At 41.1% G+C, this 26835-nt stretch overlaps 1 protein-coding gene across 3 annotated transcripts in view; it reads left to right on the top strand.

The window, feature by feature from the left end:
* LOC144681462 (ras-related protein Rab-7a) overlaps positions 1-26835 on the top strand; it is a 42327-nt gene that overhangs the window by 7793 nt on the left and 7699 nt on the right. For all 3 annotated transcript variants that reach the window (XM_078543052.1, XM_078543051.1, XM_078543054.1), the window contains exons 2-4: positions 11035-11096; positions 23966-24092; positions 26526-26744. In XM_078543052.1, the coding sequence (XP_078399178.1) occupies positions 11044-11096; positions 23966-24092; positions 26526-26744 (399 nt within the window). In that variant the 5' untranslated portion in view covers positions 11035-11043. The remainder of the gene's footprint in view (positions 1-11034; positions 11097-23965; positions 24093-26525; positions 26745-26835) is intronic.

The raw sequence follows: 26835 nt of genomic DNA, 5'->3' as shown, positions 1-26835 counted from the left end.
AAGAAGGCAAATGGTATGCTGGCCCTCATAGTGAGAGGATTTAAGTACAACATGAGCAGGGATGTCTTGCTGCAATTATACAGGGCCTTGGTGAAGCCACACCTGGAATATTGTGTGCAGTTTTGATCTCCTTATCTGAGGAAGGATGTTCTTGCTATAGAGGGAGTGCAGTGAAGTTTTACCAGACTGATTCCTGGGATGGCAGGACTGACACATGAGGAGAGATTTGAGTTGTTAGGATTATATTTGCTGGCATTCAGAAGAATGAGGGGATCTCAGAAACCCATAAAATTCTAACAGGACTGGAGAGGGTAGATGCAGGAAGGATGTTCCTGATGGTGGGGGAGTCCAGAACCAGGGGTCACAGTCTGAGGATACGGGGTAGACCATTTAGGACTGAAATTTCTTCACCTAGAGTGGTGAGCCTGTGGAATTTGCTACCACAGTAGTAGAGGCCAAAACATTGTATGTTTTCAATGAGTTAGATACAGCTCTTGGTGAAAGGGATCAAAGGATATGGGGAGAAAGCAGGAGCAGGCTATTAGTTGAATGATAATGAATGGCAGAGCAGGCTGAATGGCCTACTCCTATTTTCTATGTTTTTGTTTCTATTTTAAAGAAATATTAAGCAACAAAACTAATTTGCAAATATTCAGGTCTCTACTGGAACAAATCTTAATGAAGAATGTTAAGACCAGCTAAAGTGTCTTAAAGCACTTCTAAGATCCATTCATCTTCCTTGTTTCCAGATTACCTAAACATGTGAAGCTCTCAGAATTCTTAGCCTGGGATATAAATTGAGAATTATATTTTCCCCCATAGTTGGAATTCCCTTTCATTTCAGATGAATGGAGGCTGAGTAAATTGGGTTTGTATTCTCTGGAGCTTAGAATAAAAGATACACTCAATGAAACCAAGTTCTGAAGGGGGCTTGATAGAGTGGACACTTACCATTGGTTGGGGAATTTAAAACAGGCAGTCTCAGGATAAGGGGCAGATCAGGAGAAATTTCTTCACTGAAAAGGTTGTGAATAATGGGAATTCTTTACCCCAGAGGGTTGTGGATGCTCCATCATTAAATACATTTAAGGCTGGGATAGAAAGATTTTTGCCTTGCATTAAGGGAAGTGGGTGGGAAAATAGTTGAAGCCCAAAATCACCCATGATTGTATTGAATAGCAGCACAGACTTGATGGGCTGTATGGTCTACTCATGTTAAGAATTGTGCTTCTGTATTCTCAACTTTCTGCACCATTCAAGTCTAGTATTTGGGTAGTAGCAGTCATCTTCTGAGCACTGACTAGCATGTTTCCTGCTGTCAGATCACTCTCCCCCTACAAGCCAGTTTGGATTCATGTCAGCCTGTTTCAGTATTGGGTCAAGTCTACAGTACAGCTGTCAAGTCACTGTTTAATTTTACAAGGATGAGATGGGTGTCTTGGACACTGGTGCAAAAATGCTGATTTTTAAAAAAAAATCAAGAATTCTTCAATGGAAGGTCCTCATCTCAAATCTCGGATATTATCCTACCAGTAATGAGTCATGGCATCTGCCTGGTGTGAATATTTGGAAGAATGGGTCTGTTTTGATTATCTACAAAACTGATACCAATAAATGAGTGTCACAACAAATCTTCCAGAATACTCCTGAGAATTGCCTTAATTTATGTTAAAGATACTATATAGATCCAAGTTGCTAGGGTATGCAAGTTTATGGTCACCTTTTCAGTGCCTGCATTTACCTTTGTTTTGGCCCTGTGGTTAATGTAGACAACTCAAATTTAGATGAAGTATTTGATTATTCCTCCTCCATAGTTTACATAACATCAGTTTCTTTTCATTGAACAGTCATCCTGATATGGCAAAATGAGGTATTTATTTTTTCTTGAGCATCCATTTTAACTTTTAGGACCATCTTGCTAAAATACTGCAGATCAGGAACTATTTGCCTACCAGGAGAGGTCTGGTGCATTAAGGATGCAGGGTAGGGGTCAGCAACCTTAGCCATTGAATTTTTTAAAGTCACAATGCTGATGGTATATTTAATGGATCTGACTTGAGGCTTCCAGGCATATAAATTTGGCAAATACCCTAAGGCTTTTCATTCTGCCTGAAGATCCAAATTCCATAGTGAAGTGTGATTTGTATTGTATCCATATTGGAAGAATGACATTTGTCATGGCAATACTGGCATTTATTGACCATCCCTAGTTGTTCTTGAAGGCTATCATTAGTTGACCCACAGCAGTTAGCATAATGAAAGTGCTTTCACCATGCTGTCGGGTAACCACTATCAACCCTAGAAATATGAAGGAATGACTATACACAAATCAGATGTGACTGAGGTGGTGATCTCAGGCACCACTATTTCCCCCCTCAATGTGGAGGACACAAGTTTGAGCTGCTGTCAGTCATAGCAAGTTGCTTCATCTACCCAGTAGAATGTAGCATGATAATGGATGAAGTGCCAGTCAAGTGGACTGCTTTGTCCTCAGTGCCAAACTGGGCTGGAAGAGTGTAGCTGCACTCCCACTAATGATCGGATACTCTTAACTCTTGATGTACCTTGTAGGTGACTTAACAGTGAGCCACTTGCAGAATGCCTGCCTTTGACCTGTTCCAGTATCTCTGACATCTGGTTCAGCTGAGTTTCTGGTCAGTTGTGACCTTCCCCCTAAAGCATGCTCCCCATCCCCCTTGTTTAGTGAGATTTGGTAATGCCACTATTATAATGGGGAGGTAGTTAGGTGATAAGATATTTATCAGGCACTTGTGTAACATGCTGACTCAGTCTTGTGTGAGGACATGAACTGTCTGAGGAATTGTGAATGGAGTTGAGCACTCCTGAACAGTCCTGCACCTGATATGGTTGGAAGGTCTTTGAAGCAACTGAAGCTAGTTGGTCTCGGGAACACTGAGGAACTTGTACAGTAATGTTCTAGGGCTGGGATTGTCCAGCTTTTTTCTTTAACACACTCCTAGGCCTGCCAATCCTAGCCTACTAAATTTGAGACTTGGAATTGCCCTTTTTCCTATCTAGGAGTGACAGGGATCTTCAACCATTGAATCCAGTTGGTTTCCCATCTCCAGACTGATCTACCTTGTGGTAACATTCAGTGGCTGATTAATGCATTTGCTCACTTCTGCCTGTATTAGCATCTTTGAAGAAAAATCAGCAATTTAAAGCAGTGCTTCCCAAACTATTTTCCAATGTGACCACATTTTAACACTTAAATTAGATGACCCCAGATGCAAAAAAGCAAAGCAGTGTAGTAATTGAGTGCATTTGATATATAATGCATCTGTTTAACAAATTACTTACACTTGTGAAGGTTTCAGCCAAGCTGTCAGTACTCAGTGAAGCCCCTCCCCTACCTTCACACACTAATAGCCTTTCCTCACATCACAGGTCAGTCGGTTGGTGGCACAGCAGCTCTGATAGCCTGGATCAGTGTGCAGCTGACTTCATCAACCTATGCCTACCAGTTATCAACCTATAAGAATTCCATGGTGCCAAGATCAAATTCATTTGAAAGGTTCAATGGGAGAATGAATTGGGGAAGAGAAAACTAATGACTTGTCAGTGTTACCAGATGGGACACTCCAACACAGACTGAGACATGAACAGGGCAAGGTCAGGTACTGCCTACCCTTGGTATAGGGTGCTGGTATAGGATGCCATCTGCTGTCTCCAGCAACCCAGTTTGGGAACTGCTGATTTAAAGTGAATCAAAATGTTCACTAATGTTTAACATTTGACTACAGAATTAAAAACTAGAATATTTCACTGAAGAATAAACCAGTAAGTTATGAAACAATGTACTATTGGAACCAGCTTCATTACAAATATAAATGTAGCTGTAATTTTTTTACATGGACACAAGCTAGTCATGTCTAAAGGCCATAATATAGCATGGATTAAAGGAAGAGGACCTAATAAGATGGATTGTGGGAAAAATAACAACTTGTGAAAATTATCACTAGTTTAGTATAATTTTCTACTTGAGCTAACTTATGCCATACAGTTCAGGATCAAGAAAGCGGGAAGGAATGGACTGTTTCCCTAAAGGATCAGTTCTTGGGAAGCAGTCCAATCCTACCTGGTTTCAAAATGTCCTTGCATCATATTCATAGCCCTTACAGAAAAGGGAGGTAATTCAGCATGTTGCACTTGTGTTGAGGCTTTAAATCCCTACCATGTTTCTAACTTCAAATCCTTTCTATAGGAGGGTCAGTGTCAGCTTGGATTTGAAAAAAAAATCATGAGGGCAAAAGCAAGTCATGGTTAAATGGTGGTTTTTCAGATTGAAGGAGGATAAACAGTGCCAGGACCACTGTTTTTGATTTATATAAATGACTTGTGAACATAAGAATTAGGAGCAGGGGTAGGCCACAACCCCTTGAGCTTGCTCTGCCATTCAGTAAGAATCTGGCTGATCTGATTATAACCTAAACTCTACATTCCTGCCTACCCAATAACATTTCACCCCCTTGCTTATCAAGCATATATTTATTTCTGCCTCAAATATTGAAGACTCTGCCTTCTGAAGAAGAGTCCCAAAGACTCATGACCTTCTTTGAGAGAATTTCTCCTCCTGTCTTAAATGGGTGACCCTTTATTTTTAAATGTTGACCCCTAGGGTTCTCCCACAAGAGGAAATATCCTCTCCACATCTACCCTGTCAAGACCCCTCAGGATCATTCATTCAAGTTACCTCTTCTCTAAATTCCAGCAGATACAAGCCTAATCTGTCTAACTTTCAATCTTTCCTCATAAGACAACCTGCCCATTTTCAGGTATTGGTCCAGTAAACTTCTCTAAACTGCTTCCAATGCATTTACATCCTTGTATAAGGAGACCAATACTGTACATAGCACTCCAGATGTGGCTGTAACGGTGTCCTGTACAACTGAAGCATAACCTATTTTTGTAATCCATTCCCTTCAAATAAAAACACTTTCCTAATTACTTGCTGTACTTGAAGACCGACCTTAGTGATTTGTGCACTAGGACACCCAGATCCTTCCATCTCAGCTCTACAATCTCTCTCTCCCCATTTTAGATCGTCTCCCTACAATTTCACATTTTCCCATGTTATACCCTAATTGACAGATTATTGCCCTCTTACTTAACCTATCCATTTGTAGCCTCCTTGTGTCCTCTGCACAACTTACTTTCTTACCTACCTTTGTCTTAAAATTTAGCAAGAATATTTTTGGTCCCTTCATCCAAGTCATTCATATAAATTGTAAATAGTTGAGGCCCCAGCACTGATCCTAGTGCACACCTTGTTACATCCTGCCAACCAGAGACCCATTTATGCCTGCTGTTTCCTGTTGGGTACCAGCCTTCTATTGATGCCAATGTTACCCTTGCACCACAAGTTTTTATTTTCCACAATAACCTTTGATGCATCACCTTATCAAATGCCTTCTGGAAATCCAAGTACAGCACATCCATTGGCTGCCCTTTATTGGGGTTCTTAAAGAACCCCAATAAGTTGGTTCCTCAAAGAACCCCAATAAGTTGGCTAAACATAATTTCCCTTTCACAAAACCTTGTTGATTCTGCCTGATTGACTTGAATTTTTAAGTTCCCCATGATAACATCTTTAATAGCTTCTAAATTTTTTCCTATGACTGATATTAAGCTAACTGGCCTGTAGGTTCCTGCTCTGTCTCCCTTATTGAAAAAAGGGTTGAATCTTGAGTAAAATCAATTTACTGATGCCAAACTTGAAGGTGTAATAAACAGTAAGGATCTCACAATTCCAATTTTTGGTGTGAAAGGAGGTCATTCAGCCTATTGTCTGCACTGGCTCTCTGAACATTTCACTGTAGGTTGGCACACTTCATTTTCAAATGTCTAGCTGTCTGCCTCCAAGTGCATTCCAGATTTGAACCACTTGCTGCATGAAGTTTTCTCATTGTTTTTGCCAATTTAAATCTGTGCCCTCTTAATCCTTTTGAGTGGGAGCAGTTTCGCCCTATCTATTCCGTCCAGACATTCATGATTTTGAATACCTCTGATCTCCTCTCAACCTTCCCCTTTTAAGGAAAACCATCCTAACTGTTCCAATCTATCTTCATAACTCTGATTCCAGAGATGAGGAACTTTTCTTGTGAATCTTTTGGGCACTCTGTCAATGCCTTCACATCCTAAAGTGTGGCGCCCAGAACTGGATGCAATACTCCAGCTGAGGCTGAACTAGTGTCTTGTGTAAGTTCAAGAAGATCTCCCTGCTCTTGTACTCTGTCTCTAAAGCCTATGGTACTGTGTGCTTTACTAAATGCTCAGCCTGTCCTGCCACCTCATGACTGCACAGATACACCCAGGTCACCCTGCTCCTGTCCTTTAGAATTATAACTTTATTTTTCCCCTCTTCCTAACAAAATCACATCACTTCACATTTCTCCACATTGGCTTCATCTGGCACTTGTCTGCCCATTGTACCAACTTGTCTGGGCAAGTTCTACACTATCCTGCTCAGTTTGCAATGCTTCAAGTGCCATATCATTAGCAAATTTTGAAATTGTGTGCCTTGTACACCAAGGTATAGTTAACATATCAGGAAAAGCATGGCCTCCAATACTGACATATAACATATTGCAGATGCTGCCAGAAAATGCTGCAAAAATTCCATGGGTCTGGCAGCATCTATGGAGAGAGAGAGAGAAACTGTTAACTTTGGGTCTGTATGACTTGGAGCTCATTTTGTCCCACCATTGACCCCTGGGGAACCTCACTACAAACCTTCCTCCAGCCCAAAAAACATCCATTAAATAGCCCATTTCCTGTTTAAACCAATTTTGTATCTGTTATCCTTTTATTCCATAAATTAACTTTGCTTAAGTACTGTATCAAGTACCTTTTTGGAAGTCCATGTATACCACAACAGCATTGCCCTCAAACCCTCTAGCTTGAGCTTTCTGGAAGTAGCTGAACACTACTTTCCCTTTGGGAAAGCCAGAATGGATTTCTATTAGTCTTGTGGGCAAATCCAGTTTAATTGGATGATGCCACTTGACAGCAACAGGACATGCCCAAGCAGAATGGGCAGACAGAATTGAAGTGAGGTGAAGCATTTTGACACCGGATTGGGAGTGGAAACAGACTTAATGACACAGTTCCAAAGAATGCAAAGATGTGGAGATGCATCTTCACAGATCTTTGAAGGTGGCATGACATAGTGAGTAGTTAACAAAGCATATTAGATCTTTGGCTTCATAATGAGGTATTGAGTACAAAAGTGGAAAGTTGCACTGAAGTTGTATAAAGCCCTGGTTAGGCCACAACTAAGTGTCCAGTTCTGGTCACTACACTGCCCATGGATGTGAGGGCCCTTGAATGCACAGAAGAGATTCATAGAATGGTAAGGGAAGATTTTATCTCCAAGGTTGGGTTGGAGAAGCTGGTGTTTCCCCCCCCTTGGAGCAGAGGGAGATGCACAAGGTTAATTGGCTTAGATAAGGTAGACAAAAGCTGTTCCCATTAGCAGATGGTACAAGGACTAGGGGCAAAGATTTAAGGTTTAGAACTTTTTTAACATTGGTAATGACCTGAGCATACTGCCTGAGGGTGAAGTGGAAATAAGTGAATTCAAAAGGAAATTGGATCGAGACTTAAACTTGCAGGGCTATGGGATAGAGCTGGGAAATGGAGTTGACTATCAGTGCTAGGATGAATTTAATGGGCTGAATGGCCTCTTTGGTGTCTTGCCTATAGTAAAATGTGGCATGATATTGCACACTGGTGATTTGGCCCATCAAGGTTATGTTGTCACCTTCCACATGAAGCATTAACGAAAGCTGATTTGTATAAAGGAGCTTTGTATTTTATGCCTCCTAAATACAAAGGAAATTGTATCAAACAGCTGCAAATAACTAGTTAGATGCTCAAGTGGTGTCAGATCTGGGCACCATATTTTAAGGATGTAGAGGTGAGTTACCAGGGATTAGGATGTTTGCCTGATTTCAGTGTCTTAAATTGCCCTCATGCCCCATATGCTGTGTCAAACATTGATATTGTTCCAGTACCCTTTCAGCAATAGTCTCCCTGTTTCCCAGGGAGAGTGTCATTAGAGGTTGTGGGCTGCAAATCTTGCAGCCCACAGTAAGCAGAGGTCAAACCTTATTTTCATTTTGCTGTCTTTAGCAGGTTTGAGTTAAAGGTGAAGGGTATTTAATTTAGTCATGAGGTAGCAGGCCAATACTGAAAAATTGCCCCTTTTGTAAAGAATTGAATATTACTGGAAATGTCCGGTTTCATGTAAATCAGGCACTTGTTTTAATTCACCTTGTCTGAGTCTGCTCTGCAGGTGTTGACATTACAGCATCCATTAGTCATTGCTATGGTCCCCTAGATTCTGCTTATACAAGGCAGAAATATAATCTTGATCATGAAGGTAGGGGTCAGAAGTTGGAAATGCAGCTCCTGTTTACAGGAACAACCTAAGGGTTAAGATTTAGAATTTTGCAATCACCTATTAATCTGTCATAAGTCAATCTGGCAGAACTGGTGTACAGAGAATTGTATTTGACTTGCATTCTGAAATACAAAGTTATTGTACTTCTAGAATGAGGAAGTTGTAAACAGGAAGGCACTACCAGCAAAATGCACCAGCCAAAAATGTCACCTATGAGTAATCCATCTGATTTGAGGTTACTGCTCTGCATAAAGTCAAATAGTAGAGACCAGGAACCAATCTAATGCATTAGCTGATCATGTTGGGAGGCAGTTGTGTTGCTACTGGAAAAACCTTAAGGGATGGAGCAGAATCAACCAGTGACATGTGAAGCACAGATGTGGCTAGAATTAGCTGGAATACCTTTAAAGACAAAAGCCAAGTTTATTTGTAATTGTTCATAACTGTGTCTACCTACACCTCATGGACTGCAGTGGTTCAAGACAGCTCACACTACCTTCAGGGCAACTAGGGATGGGCAATAAATGCTGGCCCAGCCAGCAAAGCCCACATCCTATGGGGGAAACCCTCTTTGCCTTTTTGCACTCAGCTCACCTTGCCAGAACTCTTTATACCCTTGTTTTGTTCCTGACAAGGGAATGGGGAGAAAACTTGGTGTGATTGGGTGTTGTGGGACTAAAAGTTTTTATGGAAGAAAAGGCTAGGTGGGCTGAATGGCCTCATCTCTACTGCTCAGTTAACTTGTTCCATAGATAACCAATTTTCTTGGAACAGTCAATTTTGGAGGAGGTAGTAACATAGGGAGGCTGCCTCCTTGGCATGCATTGCAGCTTCATAATGGAATTTGGTAAATTAGCTTCATTTCAGTTTCTTCTCTGATCACCTGCCAGTCAATTACTTGAGTAGTCATTGCATAGCTGAATCTAAATGCCATATCATACAAAGGAAACTGCTCTAAATACAATAGTTACCTCCAGGAGGGGAGGAATTGAGTTAACTAGGAAAATAGATAAGGCAGCTTTTATAACTTTTCATTTGAGCTTCTGTTCAAGCAGGTACCACTTTTGGATATTTAGGGATGGGAAACAAGCAAGGGCCTTGCCAGTAACACTCATGAGAGAATTAAAAATAGTTTATCATTAGGTTGTTCTAAAATATGGGCAGCAGAATGCTTGAATGGAAATGAATTCTAATATTGGGTAGTTTTGCTAGGAAAATTTTAGTTAAGGTTTCAGAGGGTACGTTTGTAGAAGGAATGCTGTTTTTACAATAGTGTGGTAGGGATAAATTTATATTTGGTATCCCTGAGGGTATGATGAGGCCCTATTTAGATGCAAGCTGTGGCTCTTGATAGCACTCACCTGAATCAAACTTGTAGGTTAAAGTCTCTCCAGAGACTGGAGCAAAACTGCTATGCTCCAGTACTGTACCAAGGGAGTGCTTCACTATTGGAGATGCTGCCTTTTGGATGAGTTGAGATGATGTCTGCCCTCTCGGGTGAATATAAAAGGTCTGTTCAAAGAAAATCATTATGCCTGGTGTCCTTGAGCACCATTGCTATAAAACAGGTGATATGGTCATGCTATTTGTGGGAGCTTGCTGTTTCTTGCATTACAGCAGTACTGCATCTCAATATTTCATTGGCTGTAAGGTGCTTTGTGGTTATGGAAGGTGAAGGTGCCAAGTCTATCTTTATAGCAGCTAGGAGCTTCTAAAAGCATTTAGGTGAAACATTGCAATGTTTGTTCAAACTGACTCTCTGCAAAAGGCAGGTGACCCAACCTGAATTTTCAGTTGAACATGTGCAGTCAGACTCCCCCAATCAGCTTTAGCAATCTTGGACCCTTGCAGCTTGTCCTGTGGCACATTGGATTTCCCCCTTCTTTGTGAATGAACTGAAATTGTTTTAAAGTTCATATACTTTGGGCACTGTGGGGTACTTCAGGGAATTTCCAATCTTTAAAACAAGCTCAATTTTCAGTGGGCTAGTGTCCAAAAGAGGAATCAGTTTGCATTTTAGTTAAATCCATTTGACTGGGTAATTCCTTAAGCTCATTTGTAACTTGGTTAATGGGAGGAGGGTAAGAGGACAGAAATTCAGTCAAGGTTTAGACTAAACTGTATAGGAAAATGCATGGATTTGAACTGTAGGTGTAAAGATGGAGGTACTCTGCAAAGTTGCCTCTTTAAATATACCAAAAATTAACATGTTTTATCATAATGTCAAATCAGATATGGAATTTGGGCTTGAACTTTGCAATCCTAAACTGGACCTTGTCCCCACTTTTACCATATGACCAGTTAACACTTAAGGGAATCAAGTAGATTTGTTTCCACAACCAGATTTTGTACAGTTAACTCATTACATTCCAGGAATAATTAACTCCTCACACTTGGAGTATGTAGAATTGACTAGAATCAGGCATGGATCAAACCAAGTAGTTGTGGTGAGCTCCCTTCCCTGAACATTAAAAACCTAATTACCAATGAACCAGCTTCCATGGCATTTTCATGATTCTAGCCTCTGGTCATTTCTCCATAATGTCCTAACTAATCTCAACAGTGACCCTTTGTATAAATTTGTCTAAACTAAATCCATTTTCTTCCAGCTTTAAAAGATGACATCTAGGAAGAAAGTTTTGCTGAAAGTCATCATCTTAGGAGATTCAGGGTAAGTTTTATATCCTATCTAATACTTTATTTTTAATTGTCATTGCAACATGAATAGAAATACCAGTTCTCCAGCTTCATTGTGGATGGCTTGTTTTATTTCTGTATCAAGGCATTGCTCCATAATGACACTTGATTCATTTCACTTCCTTGGATACCTAAGCACAATCTGTACTTGTTTCAACAAGCTCCATTGAGAAGCTGAAAATTGTGGGTGAAGCTTTTCACTAAGTGTTAAATCATGTAATTTATTTCTTCCCTAGTTTAAGTTAATCTTTAACTCAAATTGACACTTTTAACCCATTTGTTTGCTTTAAACTTGGGAGAAAAAGCTACAAAAACAATTAATAGAAGGATACTTGCTGAAGACCAATGCCAGTTTGGTTCAATTTTAAGTAGATCTATTATTGGAGGCTCATGCTAAAGCCTAGACCCTGCCATGTCCAATTAATGTCCTTAATTGCTGCCAGATTAAGGACATTGATCATTTGTACATATTTGATCAGCAATGAATAGTTCTTCAATGTGATATAACAAGTGAACCTGGTGTCAGCTGTAGCTCAGTTCATAGCACCCTCGCCTTTGAATTAGAGGGTTGTGGGTTCATGTCCCACTCCTGGAAACCAAGAACTGTGATTGTACTCGAAAAGAGTTGCAATCTGTGACTGTTGGTAACTCAAAAGAGTTTCCCTGCGAACAAGGAACATGTCCCAAGCACTAATGAAATTTTAAGGCACCTTAACAATTGTACATCAAATTGTGCTCCAGTTTGATCAGATCAAGCAGACCCAATTACTTTAAGCAGTTCTTTGCTCATAGAGTAATGTAAGATTTTTAAGAGTTGCTCCACAGGTTTTGACTTGTGTATTGAGCATTAAGGAATCCAATATTAAAGTACATGCTAACTGTCAAAAGTCTTGATCAAATTTATTGACACTGCTTAGTTTCAAACACCTGCATTTCCCAGTTGATGTAGTCAAACATTTGTGTGGTGAGCTTGTACTTATAGAATTGAAGAAACTTTTCCTCAATTTGGGGGGGAAAAATTAGTTGAGAATCACAAGAATAATTGTAAAGGAAACAGCCCAGCCAAGGGATGCAGGATATTTAAAAGTAAAGCCTGTAAACTATCTCACAGCAATTAAACAAGTGTTGTTGAGATAGCAATTAAAATTTATACAGGGGCCTTGCATCTCAAGGTGTCACAAGCTATGACACCTAGCCACAGGGCAGGTGACCTGAAAAATTGACACCTGTAAACTTAATCTTTTAAGTTGTTCAATCTTGGGCATTGAATATATTTGTGGAGCTGGAACAAAGTATAAGGGGAGATTTGTAGATTTTCAAAATTTGAAGGTTTTGACAAAGTAAATAAACTGCTAGTGGCAGAAGGGTCAGCAATTGAGGACCAATTTAAGGTAATTTGCAAGAAAAACAAGCAGCATGAAGGGAATTTGATCTGGAATGCTGCGATATGATCTGAGTGGTGGAAGCAGATTAGAATTTTCTAATAGGAACTAGATAGATAATGCAGCAAAAGTTATGAGTAAAGAGCAGGGAAGTAGGATTAATGGGAGCTATCCCAAGCGCAGTGGGCTGAATAGTAACCTCTGACATTTAAACAAACTCAATCCAGCTAAAACTAATTGTTCAAGGTTTAACTTTGAGACATTTACAGCAGGGTTGATGCATTTTTCTGGCTTGACTTGGTTTTGAGCCTCTTTGTTACATAATACAATTTGGAATATATCAGTATCAAAGGTAGGCAAGCTAGTTTAGCATCCAAAGCCTGAATAAAGGGGGCACCAAATTTGGTTAACACTGAGATGGCCTTAATTTCTGGCATTGTCATGGTTTTACTGTTAAGTGAACTGAATCCTGTCCAGTTGGTTTCAATGAGAGTTTGGCTTGTTCAGGTTGCTGTTTATTCAGCTGGGAGGAAGTCTGTTTTGCCATTTTAAAAACCACCTGCACTCAATCAATATTACTTACCTAATCTCAATATTACTTACCTGATCTCTAGTATTTATACCCCAAATTTTTGTCATTCCCTCCAGCTTGTCACTTCTGGAACAGCCTTGCTTTTTGCACTTGTCTGTGCAGCTTTTTTGGCCATACAGAAATGTCCTGTCCAGTATGTTAAGCCTAGGAATGTCTCTGTAGCCTTCATTCTGCTGTGGCTACATATCTGAGTTAGCATTTAATCCCAATTGGTGTCTAGATGTTAAGTAAACACCAGTTCATTATCTAACTTTTCAGTCTTAATTAACATAAGAAATAAGAGCAGGAGTAGGCCATTCAGCCCCTCAAGCATGCCCCACTATTCAATAAGATCAAGGCTGATCTGCCCCAGACCTAACTCTTTCATGCCAGCTCCTCCTAGCCCTCAACTTCCCAATATTTCAAATCTATCTACCTCTTAGTGATCTAGCCTCCACTACCTCAGGTAGAGAATTCCAGACATTCACTACCCTTGAAGAAATTCCTTCATCTGTTTTGAGTGTCCCCTAGTTCAAGATACCCCCACTTGTGGAAACATCTTAACATCTACCCCGTCAAGCCCCCTCATCTTGTATGTTTCAATAAGATCACCCCTTATTCTTTACTCTAATGAATAAAGGCCTAATCTGTTTAGCCATTCTTGATAAGTCAACCCTTCATCCCAGAAATCAGCCTAGTGAATCTCAAACTGACTCCAGTGCCAGTATATCCTTAAATACAGGGGTCAAAACTGTACATAGTACTCCAGGTGTGGCCTCACCTACACCCTGTACAGTTGTAATAAGACTTCCCCTGTTTTTAAACTCCAAACCCCTAGCAATACAAGCCAAAATTCCATTTGAGTTCTTACTTGCTGCACCTGTATAACTTGTTTTATTCACAAGAACACTCAGATCCCTGATCCCTGTGCTGCACTTTTTTGGAGTCTGTTTTTTAAAAAAAATCTGCCTTTTGATTCTTCCTACCAAGTGCATGACCTTACATTAAACTCTATCTGCCAAGTTTTTGCCCACTCTCTTAACCTGTCTATCCCCTTGCAGATTCCTTATGTCCTCATCACAACTTGCCCTCCCACCTATTTGTGTCTTGTCAGCAAATTTGGATACATTACACTCTGTCCCCTCCAAGTCATTTAGTTTGGATAGTAAACCAAGGCCCTAGGACTGATCCTTGTGGCACCCCACTAGTTACATCTTTCCAACTTGAAAAAGACCCATTAATCCTGACTCGTGTTAACCAATCCTCAATCCATGCTAAGACATTACCCCAATTCCCTGAGTTCCTATCTTGTGCAGTAACCTTTATGTGGCACCTTATCAAATGCCTTCTGGAAATCCAAATGCCATCTACCAGTTTCCCTTTATCAACTCTGCTTGTTATATCCTCCAAGAACTTTAGCAAATTTGTCAAACATTATTTCCCTTAAACCATGTTGACTGAATTAAGCTTTTCTAAATGTCCTGCTATTTCTTCCTTTAATAGACACTCGCATTTTCCCAATGACAGATGTTAAGCTGAATAGCCTATAGTTTCCTGCTTTTGTCTCACTTGAACATCAGTGTCACATTAGTAGTTTTCCAATCTGCTGGGACTCTCCTGGAATTCAGTGAGTTCTGGAATATTTCAACCAATACCTCCCCTATCTCTGTAGCCACTTACTTTAAAACCCTTGGATGCAGGCCATCGGGTCCTGGCAACTTGTCTGCCATTAGTCCCATTAGTTTGTCAAATACTTTGTCCCTTGTGATAGAGACTGTCACATGATCTTTCCTCCCATTAGCTCCTTGCTTATCTAATTGTAAAGTTGCAATGAAGCACCTCCACCCAGAACCATAGGTGTTTACTGAACAAGTAGAGTCCATATTGGCTTTCTTCTAAAGCAATCAAACTAATCCTATCTCCATAACACCAACTTGCTTCTATTGTCAAAAGGTGCAGTGGTCTCTACCTCATACATACTATTGCAATCCTCAACTTTAAAAACTTCCTCAGTCTACTTTTAGCCTTCCCTCCCTCCAGTGGGATGGTCCCAAATCTCTCTCAAACTATTGCTTTTCATCTTTGGCACAAAAGTGATTGGGTAACATCAATGACCTTTTCTACAAATGGGACACCAAGAGCAACAGATTACTCTTAACTGAGCAAATTATTTATGCACATCTGTCATTTTTTTTTTACTCTTGTACTCTGCCCCTATTTATTAAATCCAAACCATTCTTAGCCTCTTGTGGCTTTCAGGTTTTACCTATTCAGGGAATGTATTTTATCACTGGATCACTTTCTTTCCATTGAATATATTCCTTGTTCTTGAAATATTGCCAGTACTTGTACCTACATTAAATGTCTTGCCATGCCCCTTCACTGCCTATTGATGCACTCTAATGAATGATTTAAAGCAGATTCAGCAGTGACCACTTTCAACCCAAGCAAAATCCATTTGCCCAACTGTCCATCAGTTTTTCAAGCCAAAAGCCGTATTACATTTTTAAACCACAAAGGTTCATATCAAACCTGAACTCATGTTTGCTGCATCTAGTATATTCCCTCAGTCACGCTTTAAATAAGTTATTTCCTTTAATGTACCTCTACTGAGTAACCCATGCATTTTAATGCTTGGTAATTTTATGGATTTTTTTGTCAACTGGCGCAAGAGTAACTGCTCTGCCTGGTTGCAGATGTTTTCTATACTTGTATGGGTTCCTATTTTATCTGCTGGATCTATAACCATTTCTAACATTCACTGACAATTTAATCTTTAGTTTCTTTACTACTCTGGCTGAATATGCTGTGACTAGCCTCTACCTTCACACAGGCTGCTTTTTTTTTGAGGAATTAGCCAGGACCTGCCCTTCCAACCTTTTGGGTCTTAGTTTTGGCACCTTCCAGTGGATTAGGCTACACAGCTCCATTATGTGACCTCCAGGTTAGTGCTGTGTAGTCTGGTACTGCAGAGATTACTGGTTAACAGACTTGAGTGGCAGGTACTAAATATTTAGTTTAAAAACAAAAAACTGCGGATGCTGGAAATCCAAAAGAAAAACAAAAATACCTAGAAAAACTCAGCAGGTCTGGCAGCATCTGTGGAGAGGAGCACAGTTAACGTTTTGAGTCCGAATGACCCTTCAACAGAACTAAGTAAAAATAGAAAAGAGGTGAAATATGAGTTGGTTTAAGGGGGTGGGGAGGTGAACAAGAAGAGCTGGATAAAGGGCCAGTGATAGGTGGAGATAACCAAAAGGTGTCACAGACAAAAGGACAGAGGTGTTGAAGGTATTATTATCTAAAGGAATGTGCTAATTAAGGGTAGAAAGCAGGACGAGCAAGGTACAGATAGCCCTAGTGGGGGTGGGGTGGGGGGAAGGGATCGAAATAGGCTAAAAGGTAGAGATAAAACAATGGATGGAAAATACACTTAAAATAATGGAAGTAGGTGGGTAAAGAAAAATCGATATAAATTATTGGAAAAAACATAAAGGAGGGGGAAAATCGGAAAGGGGGTGGGGATGGAGGAGGGAGTTTAAGATCTAAAGTTGTTGAACTCAATATTCAGTCCGGAAGGCTGTAAAGTGCCTAGTCAGAAGATTAGGTGCTGTTTCTCCAGTTTGCATTGAGCTTCACTGGAACAATGCAGCAAGCCAAGGATGGACATGTGGGCATGAGAGCAGGGTGGAGTGTTGAAATGGCAAGCGACAGGGAGGTCTGGGTCATGCTTGCGGACAGACCGAAGGTGTTCTGCAAAGCCGTCACCCAGTCTGCGCTTGGTCTCTCCAATGTAGAGGAAACCACATTGGGAGCAACAAATGCAGTAGACTAAGTTGAGGTGAAATGCTGCTTTTCTTCAAAGGAGTGTTTGGGCCCTTGGACGGTGAGGAGAGGGGAAGTAAAGGGGCAGGTGTTGCATCCTCTGCGGTTGCATGGGAAGGTGCCGTGGGAGGGGGTTGAGGTGTAGGGGGTGATGGAGGAGTGGACCAAGGTGTCCTGGAGGGAACGATCCCTGCGGAATGCCACCAGGGGGGGGTGAAGGGAAGATGTTTGGTGTCATCATGCTGGAGTTGGTGGAAATGGCGGAGGATGATCCTTTGAATGCAGAGGCTGGTGGGATGATAAGTGAGGACAAGGGGGACTCTATCATGTTTCTGGGAGGGAGAAGAAGGTATGAGGGCGGATGCGCGGGAAATCGGCCGGACAAGGTTGAGGGCCCTGTCAACCACCGTGGGTGAAAAACCTCAGTTAAGGAAGAAGGAGGACATGTCAGAGGAACTGTTTTTGAAAGTGGCAACATCAGAACAGATGCGACAGAGGCGAAGGAATTGAGAGAATGGTATGGAGTCCTTACAGGAAGCGGGGTGTGAGGAGCTGTAGTTGAGGTAGCTGTGGGAGTCGGTAGGCTTGTAATGGATATTGGTGGACAGTCTATCACCAGAAATTGAGACAGAGGTCAAGGAAGGGAAGTGTCGGAGATGGACCATGTGGGAATGATGGAGGGGTGGAAATTGGAAGCAAAATTAATAAATTTTTCCAGGTCCAGACGAGAGCATGAAGCAGCACCGAAGTAATCATCGATGTACCGGAGAAAGAGTTGTGGGAGGGGGCCGGAGTAGGACTGGAACAAGGAATGCTCCACATACCCCATAAAGAGACAGGCATAACTGGGGTCCATGTGGGTACCCATAGCCACACCTTTTATTTGGAGGAAGTGAGAGGAGTTTGAGGAGAAATTGTTCAGTGTGAGAACAAGTTCAGCCAGACGGAGGAGAGTAGTGGTGGATGGGGGTTGTTCGGGCCTCTGTTTGAGGAAGAAGCGGAGAGCCATCACCCTATCCCGGTGGGGGATGGAGATGTAGAGGGATTGGACATCCATGGTGAAGAGGTGGTTGGGGCCAGGGAACTGGAAATTGTTGATGTGATGTAGGGTGTCAGAGGAATCATGGATGTAGGTGGGAAGGGACTAGACAAGGAGAGAGAATGGAGTCAAGATAGCAAGAAATGAGTTCCGTGGGGCAGGAACAAGCTGACACGATTGGTCTGCCGGGACAGTTCTGTTTGTGGATTTTGGGTAGGAGGTAGAAGCGGGCCGTCCGAGGTTGGGAGACTATCAGGTTGGAAGTTGTGGAAGGAAGATCTCCAGAGGAGATGAGGTCAGTAACAGTCCTGGAAACAATGAGTTCAACAATTTTAGATCATGAACTCTCTCCTCCATCCCCACCCCCTTTCCGATTTTCCCCCTCCTTTTTGTTATTTCCAATAATTTATATAGATTTTTCTTTTCCCACCTACTTCTATTATTTTTAAGTGTATTTCCATCCATTGTTTTATCTCTACCTTTTAGCCTATTTCGATCCCTTCCCCCCACCCCAACTAGGGCTATCTGTACCTTGCTCGTCCTGCTTTCTACCCTTAATTAGCACATTCCTTTAGATAATATCACCACCTTCAACACCTCTTTGTCCTTTTGTCTGTGACATCTTTTGGTTGTCTCCACCCATCACTGGCCCTCTATCCAGCTCTTCTTGTTTCCGCCGCCCCCCCTCCTTTAAACCAACTTATATTTCACCACTTTTCTATTTTTACTTAGTTCTGTTGAAGGGTCATTCGGACTCAAAACGTTAACTGTGTTCCTCTCCACAGATGCTGCCAGACCTGCTGAGTTTTTCCAGGTATTTTTGTTTTTGTACTAAAAATTTGGTGTTGTCCCACTTCACCACAACACAAAGTTTGAGCTTTTTCACAGGTGATCCAGGTTTGGAAGTCACTGCCTAAAGGTTCTAGTGAGTGCTGTAACCTACAAGTGCACAAATAGGCTGAATAGTTGTTTGTAAATTTTCCTTTCAAAAGGAACTATTCAGTCAATCATACCTATGGCTCTTTGAAAGACCTATCCATTTAGCCTACTCTGCTGCCAAGCCTCAATTTACAGCACTCTTGAATCTGCAACTGTCTGACTCATGTCCCCACTATATAGGACTTGAACACTAAAATCAGGGCTGACACTTCTGGTACTGAGGGAGTGCAACACTGGAAGTGTTGTCTTTTTGGATGAGATGTTAAACTGGTCTCTTGCCCTCCCCTGCCTCACCAAAGTGAATATAAGATCTCTTCACTTTTTAAGAGCAGGTGCCCTGGCCAATGTTTATCCCTCAAGCATCATTTAAAATGGATGATCTCATTGCTGTTTGTGGGATCCTACTGTTTCCTACAATACAACAGTGATCACACTTTACAACAAATTATATATTTTTTAAAGTGCTTTGGGACATCCTGATGTCATAAGGCACACAAAGCGAAATGTAAGGCTTTCACTTTCCCAATAGGCTATGAATGTTGTGAAGTAGCTATGGATTTTCATTTTGAAGTTTGTTTTGATAACTTTCTAATCAAATCACTTGCGGTTGTTTGATTACAAGGCCTGAGTCAAGGAAAAGTAGTTTATCTGAAGTTATGCATCCACTCCGGATTGGGAATGTCCTGGACTTCCTAGACTGTTATTTCCCCACTTGAAGTAATGGCACTGGAAGTGACTTGAGATTAAAAGGTGAACTAATAGCTATCCAGTGACTCCTGCTGAGGGTGCAGGACCCTGGTTCCCCTTGGATTTTCATTCATTATAAATATTTATTTCAAATGCAGTGACTTGTGTAGATAAACATGGCAGTCACATGTGGCAAGTTGGTCTGTTTCTGGTAGTGGTTGAGGGAACAATATTAGCTAAGAGCAGCTCAGTCTTATAGACTCAACGTTAACTGTTTCCCTCTCCACAGATGCTGCCAGACTGAGTGTGTCCAGCATCTGCAGTGTTTGTGGCATTCAGTTTGGGATGTTGGACTTGGCAGTTATTCAGTATGATTACTGAATTGAGGCTTCTAATGAAGTTTGGGGTTTTATAGTAGTCCCCTGGGATCACTTTAAAATTTTAAGTTTGTTGGAATACTTTACTTTCACTGAACGGTTTTGATGCAGCTTAAGGGGCCTGTGAATAAGTGCCAGAAAAATCATTCTCCATATCTGCAGGCCTATACTAGTATTCTGGGAGGAAACAAAAGTGGAACAAAGGCTTGATGGTTCATCAGTTGTGCAGAAAACTACAGATTATGAAGGCAGGCTATTGCCAGTGTGCTCTGTAACTGGAGCTGCAGCCTGCACATAAACAAATCTGACGTCATGCCTTCAAACCAGCAAAACAAGTGGTGCATAATAAAATGGATTGAATCTCTGATTACTGTGCCAAGATGGAGTGTTCCTCTCCCTGGAGTATCTTGTGCTGATCTAAATGCTGGCATAGTCTCTTGCAACCTTTGAAACCTTGGGTTGCAACCTAATTTAAAGTGGCAGGCTTTAAAAAAAAACACTTGCAGACAAAATTCAGATTTAAAGGCTGACATCACATTCTCATGTGTATATTATAACATCAGTGTTGGTTGTTATATATTGTTTTCAAATGGAGGTGAGAGAACATAGACAAAACTGCAAAAATAAATCCAGCCTCAAATCCCACATTAAAACTGAAATTGACCTTAGCTCTACCAGCTTGAAGTCCAGTATTAGTTAAAGATTTATGTATCAGCATAGTGCCTCCTTCATGCAGTGACTTGTATAGGTAAACGAGTCTGCATTATGCCCCACTAACAATCACTGTCTAGTTAATCAGGATACCAGTTCTGTTGAAGAGCCATGCGGACTCGAAACGTTAACTGTGCTCCTCTCCACAGATGCTGCCAGACCTGCTGAGTTTTTCCAGGTATTTTTGTTTTTGTTTATCAGGACAACTGCCTGCTTTTCCTTGAGCTAAGATATGGGATTGTTTTTAACATCACCTGAACAAGCACAGGAGGATCTTTGTTCAACATTTGAAATATACGATGGTATTGTCACCATTTGTACAGTCCATTTTTGAGGGATGGTGAATTTAAGACAAGTCTGTAACAATATGCCATCTGCTGAGTAACAGAGGTAAAACATCTCATTACTGGAGTGCCTGTAACCCTGTCCTCGAATACAGAAATTCTAGCATAGTTTACATGAAAAATTGGAATCGCAGATGATCCCAAAACCAATTGTAATCCTGGGATCTAAAATAAAAACAGTTTGAATAAATTACAACCCTGAAAATTGGATTTTTGAAGCATAGGAGCTCTGGATTGTAGTGCAAAACAGTGGTTAAAGTATATTCTAGTTTGTATATCTGCTCCCCCACCTGATGTCAGAAACCAAACTCTTTACAAAGCCAGTGTCCACTTGTTTGTTGAGAAATAATGCTAGTGTCTCATCCCTCCATTTTAAAGGACTTGATGCTGTAAAATTATCATTTTATTGTCTAATTATTACACAAGGCCATAAATCAGATTTCACAGCCACAAACATCATATAGCAGAATCCAATTACTGCAGTCCTCTTCAATTCTCCCCCTAGTTCATTTTCCTTGTTGTTATCTCCCTCTAACTTTCTAAAGCATTAGAAAAAAGCTTATTTGAGTTTGGTCATCCCCCTCCGCCTCTATAATCTGCATCCACATGACCATTAAATGCTGAAGTGTCACGAGTGTAATCACTTCTTCCAATTTTCACCACTGAGGCACTGACTGCGGTACAATACCACAGGCACCAGCAACCTCCTGATATCTTGGTGTCCAGGATCCATTTTACAATCCAGTTGGACTGGTAAACATTAAAATCTGATTACATTTTTTTAACCAATGGGAGCTATGCCACAGGGTTTCACTTGTTTTATAAACTAACATGTTATGCACTCAGGTTTACTTCCCCTAAGAAGTCTCATGACTTTATTTGTTCATTGCTGGCTGGGCCAGTATTTATTGCCCCATCCCTAATTGCTCTTGAACTGAGTGGCTTGCTAGGCCATTAGAGTCAACCACATTGCTGTGGGCCTGGAGTTGCATGTAGGCCAGACCAGGTAAGGGATGGCAGACTTCCTTAAGGAAAAGATGGATTTTTATGACAGTCAATGGTTTCATGGTCATTAGACTTCTAATTTCAGACTTTTTATTGAATTTGAATTCAAATTTCACCATCTGCCATGGTGGGATTTGAACCTGGGTCCCCAGAGATTGACCCCGAATATCTGGAGCACTAGTACAGTAACAATACTACTGCCATCCCTCTCCCCTCCATCTTGGAAGTTATTTATTCCTGTGGAGATCACTAAGTGCTACAGTCCTCCAGAGGATTCTCCTCTGCTGCAGATATTCCCAGAGGTAAAACTTCCATTTTCCATTTCTTCACTGGATGCCTCTGTCCCTTGTTCTGGTTACTTTTCAATACTTGCAAGCTAATCTACTTGTTGCTTTCTTTGCTACAAAACTGGAGACCACTAGATTCGACCACTAGTTTCAAACTAGGCAATCTTCTATCTTCTGTTCTCTCAAGATTCAAACTGCATGGAAGACAGACAATGAATTTGGTGTCTTACTCAGTGCATGTCTATAACTTTGGCCATCTTGAGCTGCAAACTGCACACCTGTTCCAAGCTGCAACTAACTCAGCAAAAACACCCAGACAAATTGAAACCAGAAGAACTTTCCCAAGCTTCACTGTCTCCATGACTTCATAGCCTGCTCTGGGCTGTCCTCAAACCAACCTTTAATTCTCCCTCATTTCTTGTTCTGAAGTAAATGGATTTAACATTCAGTAAACCCTGAAACTTTTAAATTAAGCTCTAGCTCAAACCTCTCTGGATTGCATTTCTTTGTAAGCACTGCAAACATCATATCTCCAGCTTGCATTATAGCTTATCGCTTCTAGTCTGACTTCAATTAACCATGTTAGGCCCAGTATCATTCTGCCTCTATCTGATCTGGTTCATGTAGCTCAGTCAGACTGTACTTTGTTTTTATTCAATATAAAGAGAATTGACACTTGTACAAGGTAATTCTGTTTCAGCTGAACAGTCACCATCTTGTATTGAAGCTCAATTGGTGGGTACTGAAAAATCCAGTGGACAGCTCAGAAGAAACTACCCTAAGAATGTGGAACTTGCAACCACAGGTGGTGGGTGAAATGTGTAGGTGCTTTTAAGGGGGAGAGTGAGAAAACCAGTAAATGGTTACTGATAGACTTGCATGAAATGAGGAGGCTTGTGTATAAGTACTGGCATAAGCTGTTTTTATTCATTCATGGGATGTGGGCTTTGCTGGCTGGGCCAGCATTTTATTACCCATCCCTAGTTGCCCTTGTGGTGGTGAGCTGCCTCCTTGAACTGCTGCAGTCCCTGTGGTGTAGGTACACCCACAGTGCTGTTAGGGAGGGAATTCCAGGATTTTGACCCAGTGACAGTGAAGGAATGGTGATTTATTTTCCAAGTCAGGATGGTGAGTGACTTGGAGGGGAACCTCCAGGTGGTGGTGTTCCCATGTCTGCTGCCCTTGCCCTTCTAGGTAGTAGTGGTTGTGGGTTTGGAAGGTGTTGTCTAATGGTCCTTGGTGATATCCTGCAGTGTATCTTGTAGATGGAACACACTGCTGCTACTGTGCATCGATGGTGGAGGGAGTGGATGTGGTTGGGCCAAATGTGCAATATCCTATGTAATCTTCAACCATTCTGGCTGCCTGGTTTTATCACTGCAAACTAAAACCTAGAATTAACTTAAACATTGAGGATTGTGATTCAATTTGAGATGCATTTGGGGATGCACTGTAGGTAACACTGGTGCTGACTTGTATCTTGGTTTAAAAACCTAGTAAATTGAATGCCAGCAGGCCAACTTGTAGCCAGGACACTACTCTGAGTTTACTAGGTGAAAGGGCAGCTTTACTGTCTAACCTGTCCTAATAAATTGCAGAGTTTCTACACTAATTTGAAAATTGTATTTGTGAAGCTACAACAGCATATCTCATTTACCAAACTTTCTTTCTTTTAGGGTAGGGAAAACCTCATTGATGAACCAGTATGTAAACAAAAAGTTCAGTAACCAGTATAAGGCAACAATAGGGGCAGACTTTCTAACCAAGGAAGTGATGGTGGACGATCGATTGGTGACTATGCAGGTAATGCTAAAGCCAATTTACTCAGTGGTACAAACTAGAATTTCCTGTGCTTGGTCTGTTCACTTTTTTTATTGGGACTTGGGGGCTGGTAAACGTAAACTAAACAGTCTCCATTCAAAAACTGAAGGATGCACCATCCGTGGCTTAAGGATGGTATCAAATTGTAAAAAATACAAACCTATCACTAATCTTTGGAATTTGGGAGATTGGGCAAATTTTAGAAATCAAAGTGAGCTAGCTAGAAATATAAGCAGGTTATTAAGTATATAGAAGGGAAATGTTGGATCCTTGGGTGAGACTGGGAATTAATGGGAAACCAAGAAATGGCAGAAATGTTAAGTGTTTTGTATCAGTCTTCACAGAAGACAAAGCATAGTTGAAAATCAAGAGGAAAAATGAACTTGGAACAATGATCACTAGGGTAAAGGTACACGGGAAAAGTAATGGGATTAGAGGCTGCTGAGACCCCTGGACCTGATGGCCTGTATCCTTGGGTCTTGAAGTGGCTACAAGAGACAGTGGATGCTTTGGTTGTAATCTTTCAAAATTCACCAGATTCTGCTAAGCTCCCAGCAAATTGGGGAAAACCACAAATGTAACTTCAAGAAAGGAGGAGACAACAGGAAACTGCAGGCCAGTTAGTCTGACATCTGTCATGGAAAAATGCTGGATTCCATTAGGAAGTAGGACATTTAGGAAAGCATAATATAAATCAGTCAACATTTTATGAAAGGGAAACCATTTGATTCATTGAGAATGTAACAAGCAGAGTGAAATGAAGGGGAACCACTAGAAGAGGTATATTTGGATTCCCAAAATATATTTGGTAAGGTGCCACAAGGTTGCTACACCAGATGAGAGCTCATGGTGTTGGGGATAACAGTAGCATGGATAGGGAATTTCTTTAACAGTCAGGATAAATGGGTAATTTCCAGGTTTGCAAACTAACTAGTGGTGTGCCACAGGGCTCAGTGCTGGGGTGTCCCCTATTTATAATCTATTAAGGACTTGGATGAAAGACCAAGCAATGGTAGCTAAATTTGCAGATCCAGTAGATAGGAAAGCAAATTGTGAAGGGGACACTGCAAAAGGATTTGGGTTGAGTGAGCAAAAATTAGCAGATGAGTATGTTGGGAGAAATAAGCTTGTCTGCTTTGACCAGGATGAGCAAAGCCAAAAATTTAAGATTGTAGAAATCTATGGTAAAGAAAAGCCTGGATGTCCTGGCACAATTTCAAAGCTAGCATGTAGGTACAGCAAGTAATTAGGAAGGCAAATGGAATGTTGGCCTTTATTGCAAGGGGGTGGATGCAAAAGTAAGGAAGTCTTGCTGCAACTATACAGGGTACTGGTGAGAGTGCACCTAGAATACTGTACAGTTTTGGCCTCTTAAGGAATATACTTGCATTGGAAGCAGTTCAGATGAGGCTCACTAGGCTGATTCCTGGGATGAAGGGGTTATGAGGAAAGGTTGGTGAGGATACTTGTGGGGGAGTCCAGAACTAGACACCTTTACCTTTTTTTAAAACTAAGGCATGTCTCAAGATGCAGATGAGGAATTTCTTGGTCGTTTGATGTTTGGAATTCTCTAAACCAGAGCAGTTGAAGCTGGGTCATTGAATATATTCAAGGCTGAGTTAGACAGATTTGATCAAGGGAGTTGAGAGTTATTGGGGGTGGGTACAGGCAGGAAAGGAGTTGAGACCACAATCTGATCAGCCATTATCTTATCAAAGCTTGAGGGGCTGAGTGACCTCCATGATCTTAAAACACACTTGACTGACTTTCTATGCATAACCATTGGTTCTTAAAAATATATATATGTAGACTAGTTGCAAATTTGATGGAATAATAGTGCTGAATTAATGTTTTGAGATGTTCCTGGGTTTTATGAAGTTTTTTTCAGCTAGGAGAGGATGACCTGTTTCTACTTTGACTCAGAACTGCCTGAGCTCCATTGGCAGGCATCCATTGAGCAGTGGGGTTCCCAACAGTTGAATCTCCATCTGCTTAAGAGGGCCTTTAGCCATCCAACTTCTGGGTCTCCTTTTTGTATGTCCATTCTTGTCCTACTTGGGCGCCCTTTTGAGGTTCCACAGATGTTGTGCCTAGTGGCTTAACTAATGCAGAACACACATTTATCCTGAAGCTCAAGGCATTATGCATGAACACAGTCCTTAAATATTTAAGCCCAAACTTTGACCCAATGTTGGTGTCTTGAGTTTAAAAACTTTGCTTCATTCTCATCAAATTAAATGCATAAATGCCTGATCAAGTTTAGATTGTCTTTGTGATCTTCAAAGACAATTTCCTAGTTATGTCTTAGGAATATTTAAGTCCACCAGATATTGTATTGACATTGCTAGGTCCTTCCCAGGGTCTAAAGGCTTCAAGTTTGTGATGGGATTTTAAACTTTGTGGTCTTGTCTTCAGATCTGGGATACAGCAGGACAAGAGCGGTTTCAGTCATTGGGCGTGGCATTCTACAGAGGAGCTGATTGCTGTGTGCTGGTCTTTGATGTAACAGCGCCCAACACATTCAAAACCCTTGATAGCTGGAGGGATGAGTTTCTCATTCAAGCTAGTCCACGAGATCCAGAAAACTTCCCATTTGTTGTCCTTGGAAACAAGATAGATTTGGAAAACAGACAAGTATGTATAATCTTTTCAATGGGAATGTTGTATGCAGTGTTCACTTGGTGGTTTAAGCTTTTTAGCCTTTGCCCCTCAAGCCATATGAGAG

The sequence above is a fragment of the Cetorhinus maximus genome, chromosome 6, assembly GCF_964194155.1.
Source record: "Cetorhinus maximus chromosome 6, sCetMax3.hap1.1, whole genome shotgun sequence".
In the NCBI taxonomy this organism is placed as follows: Eukaryota; Metazoa; Chordata; class Chondrichthyes; order Lamniformes; family Cetorhinidae; genus Cetorhinus; species Cetorhinus maximus.
This window is presented reverse-complemented; position numbering and strand designations above follow the sequence as displayed.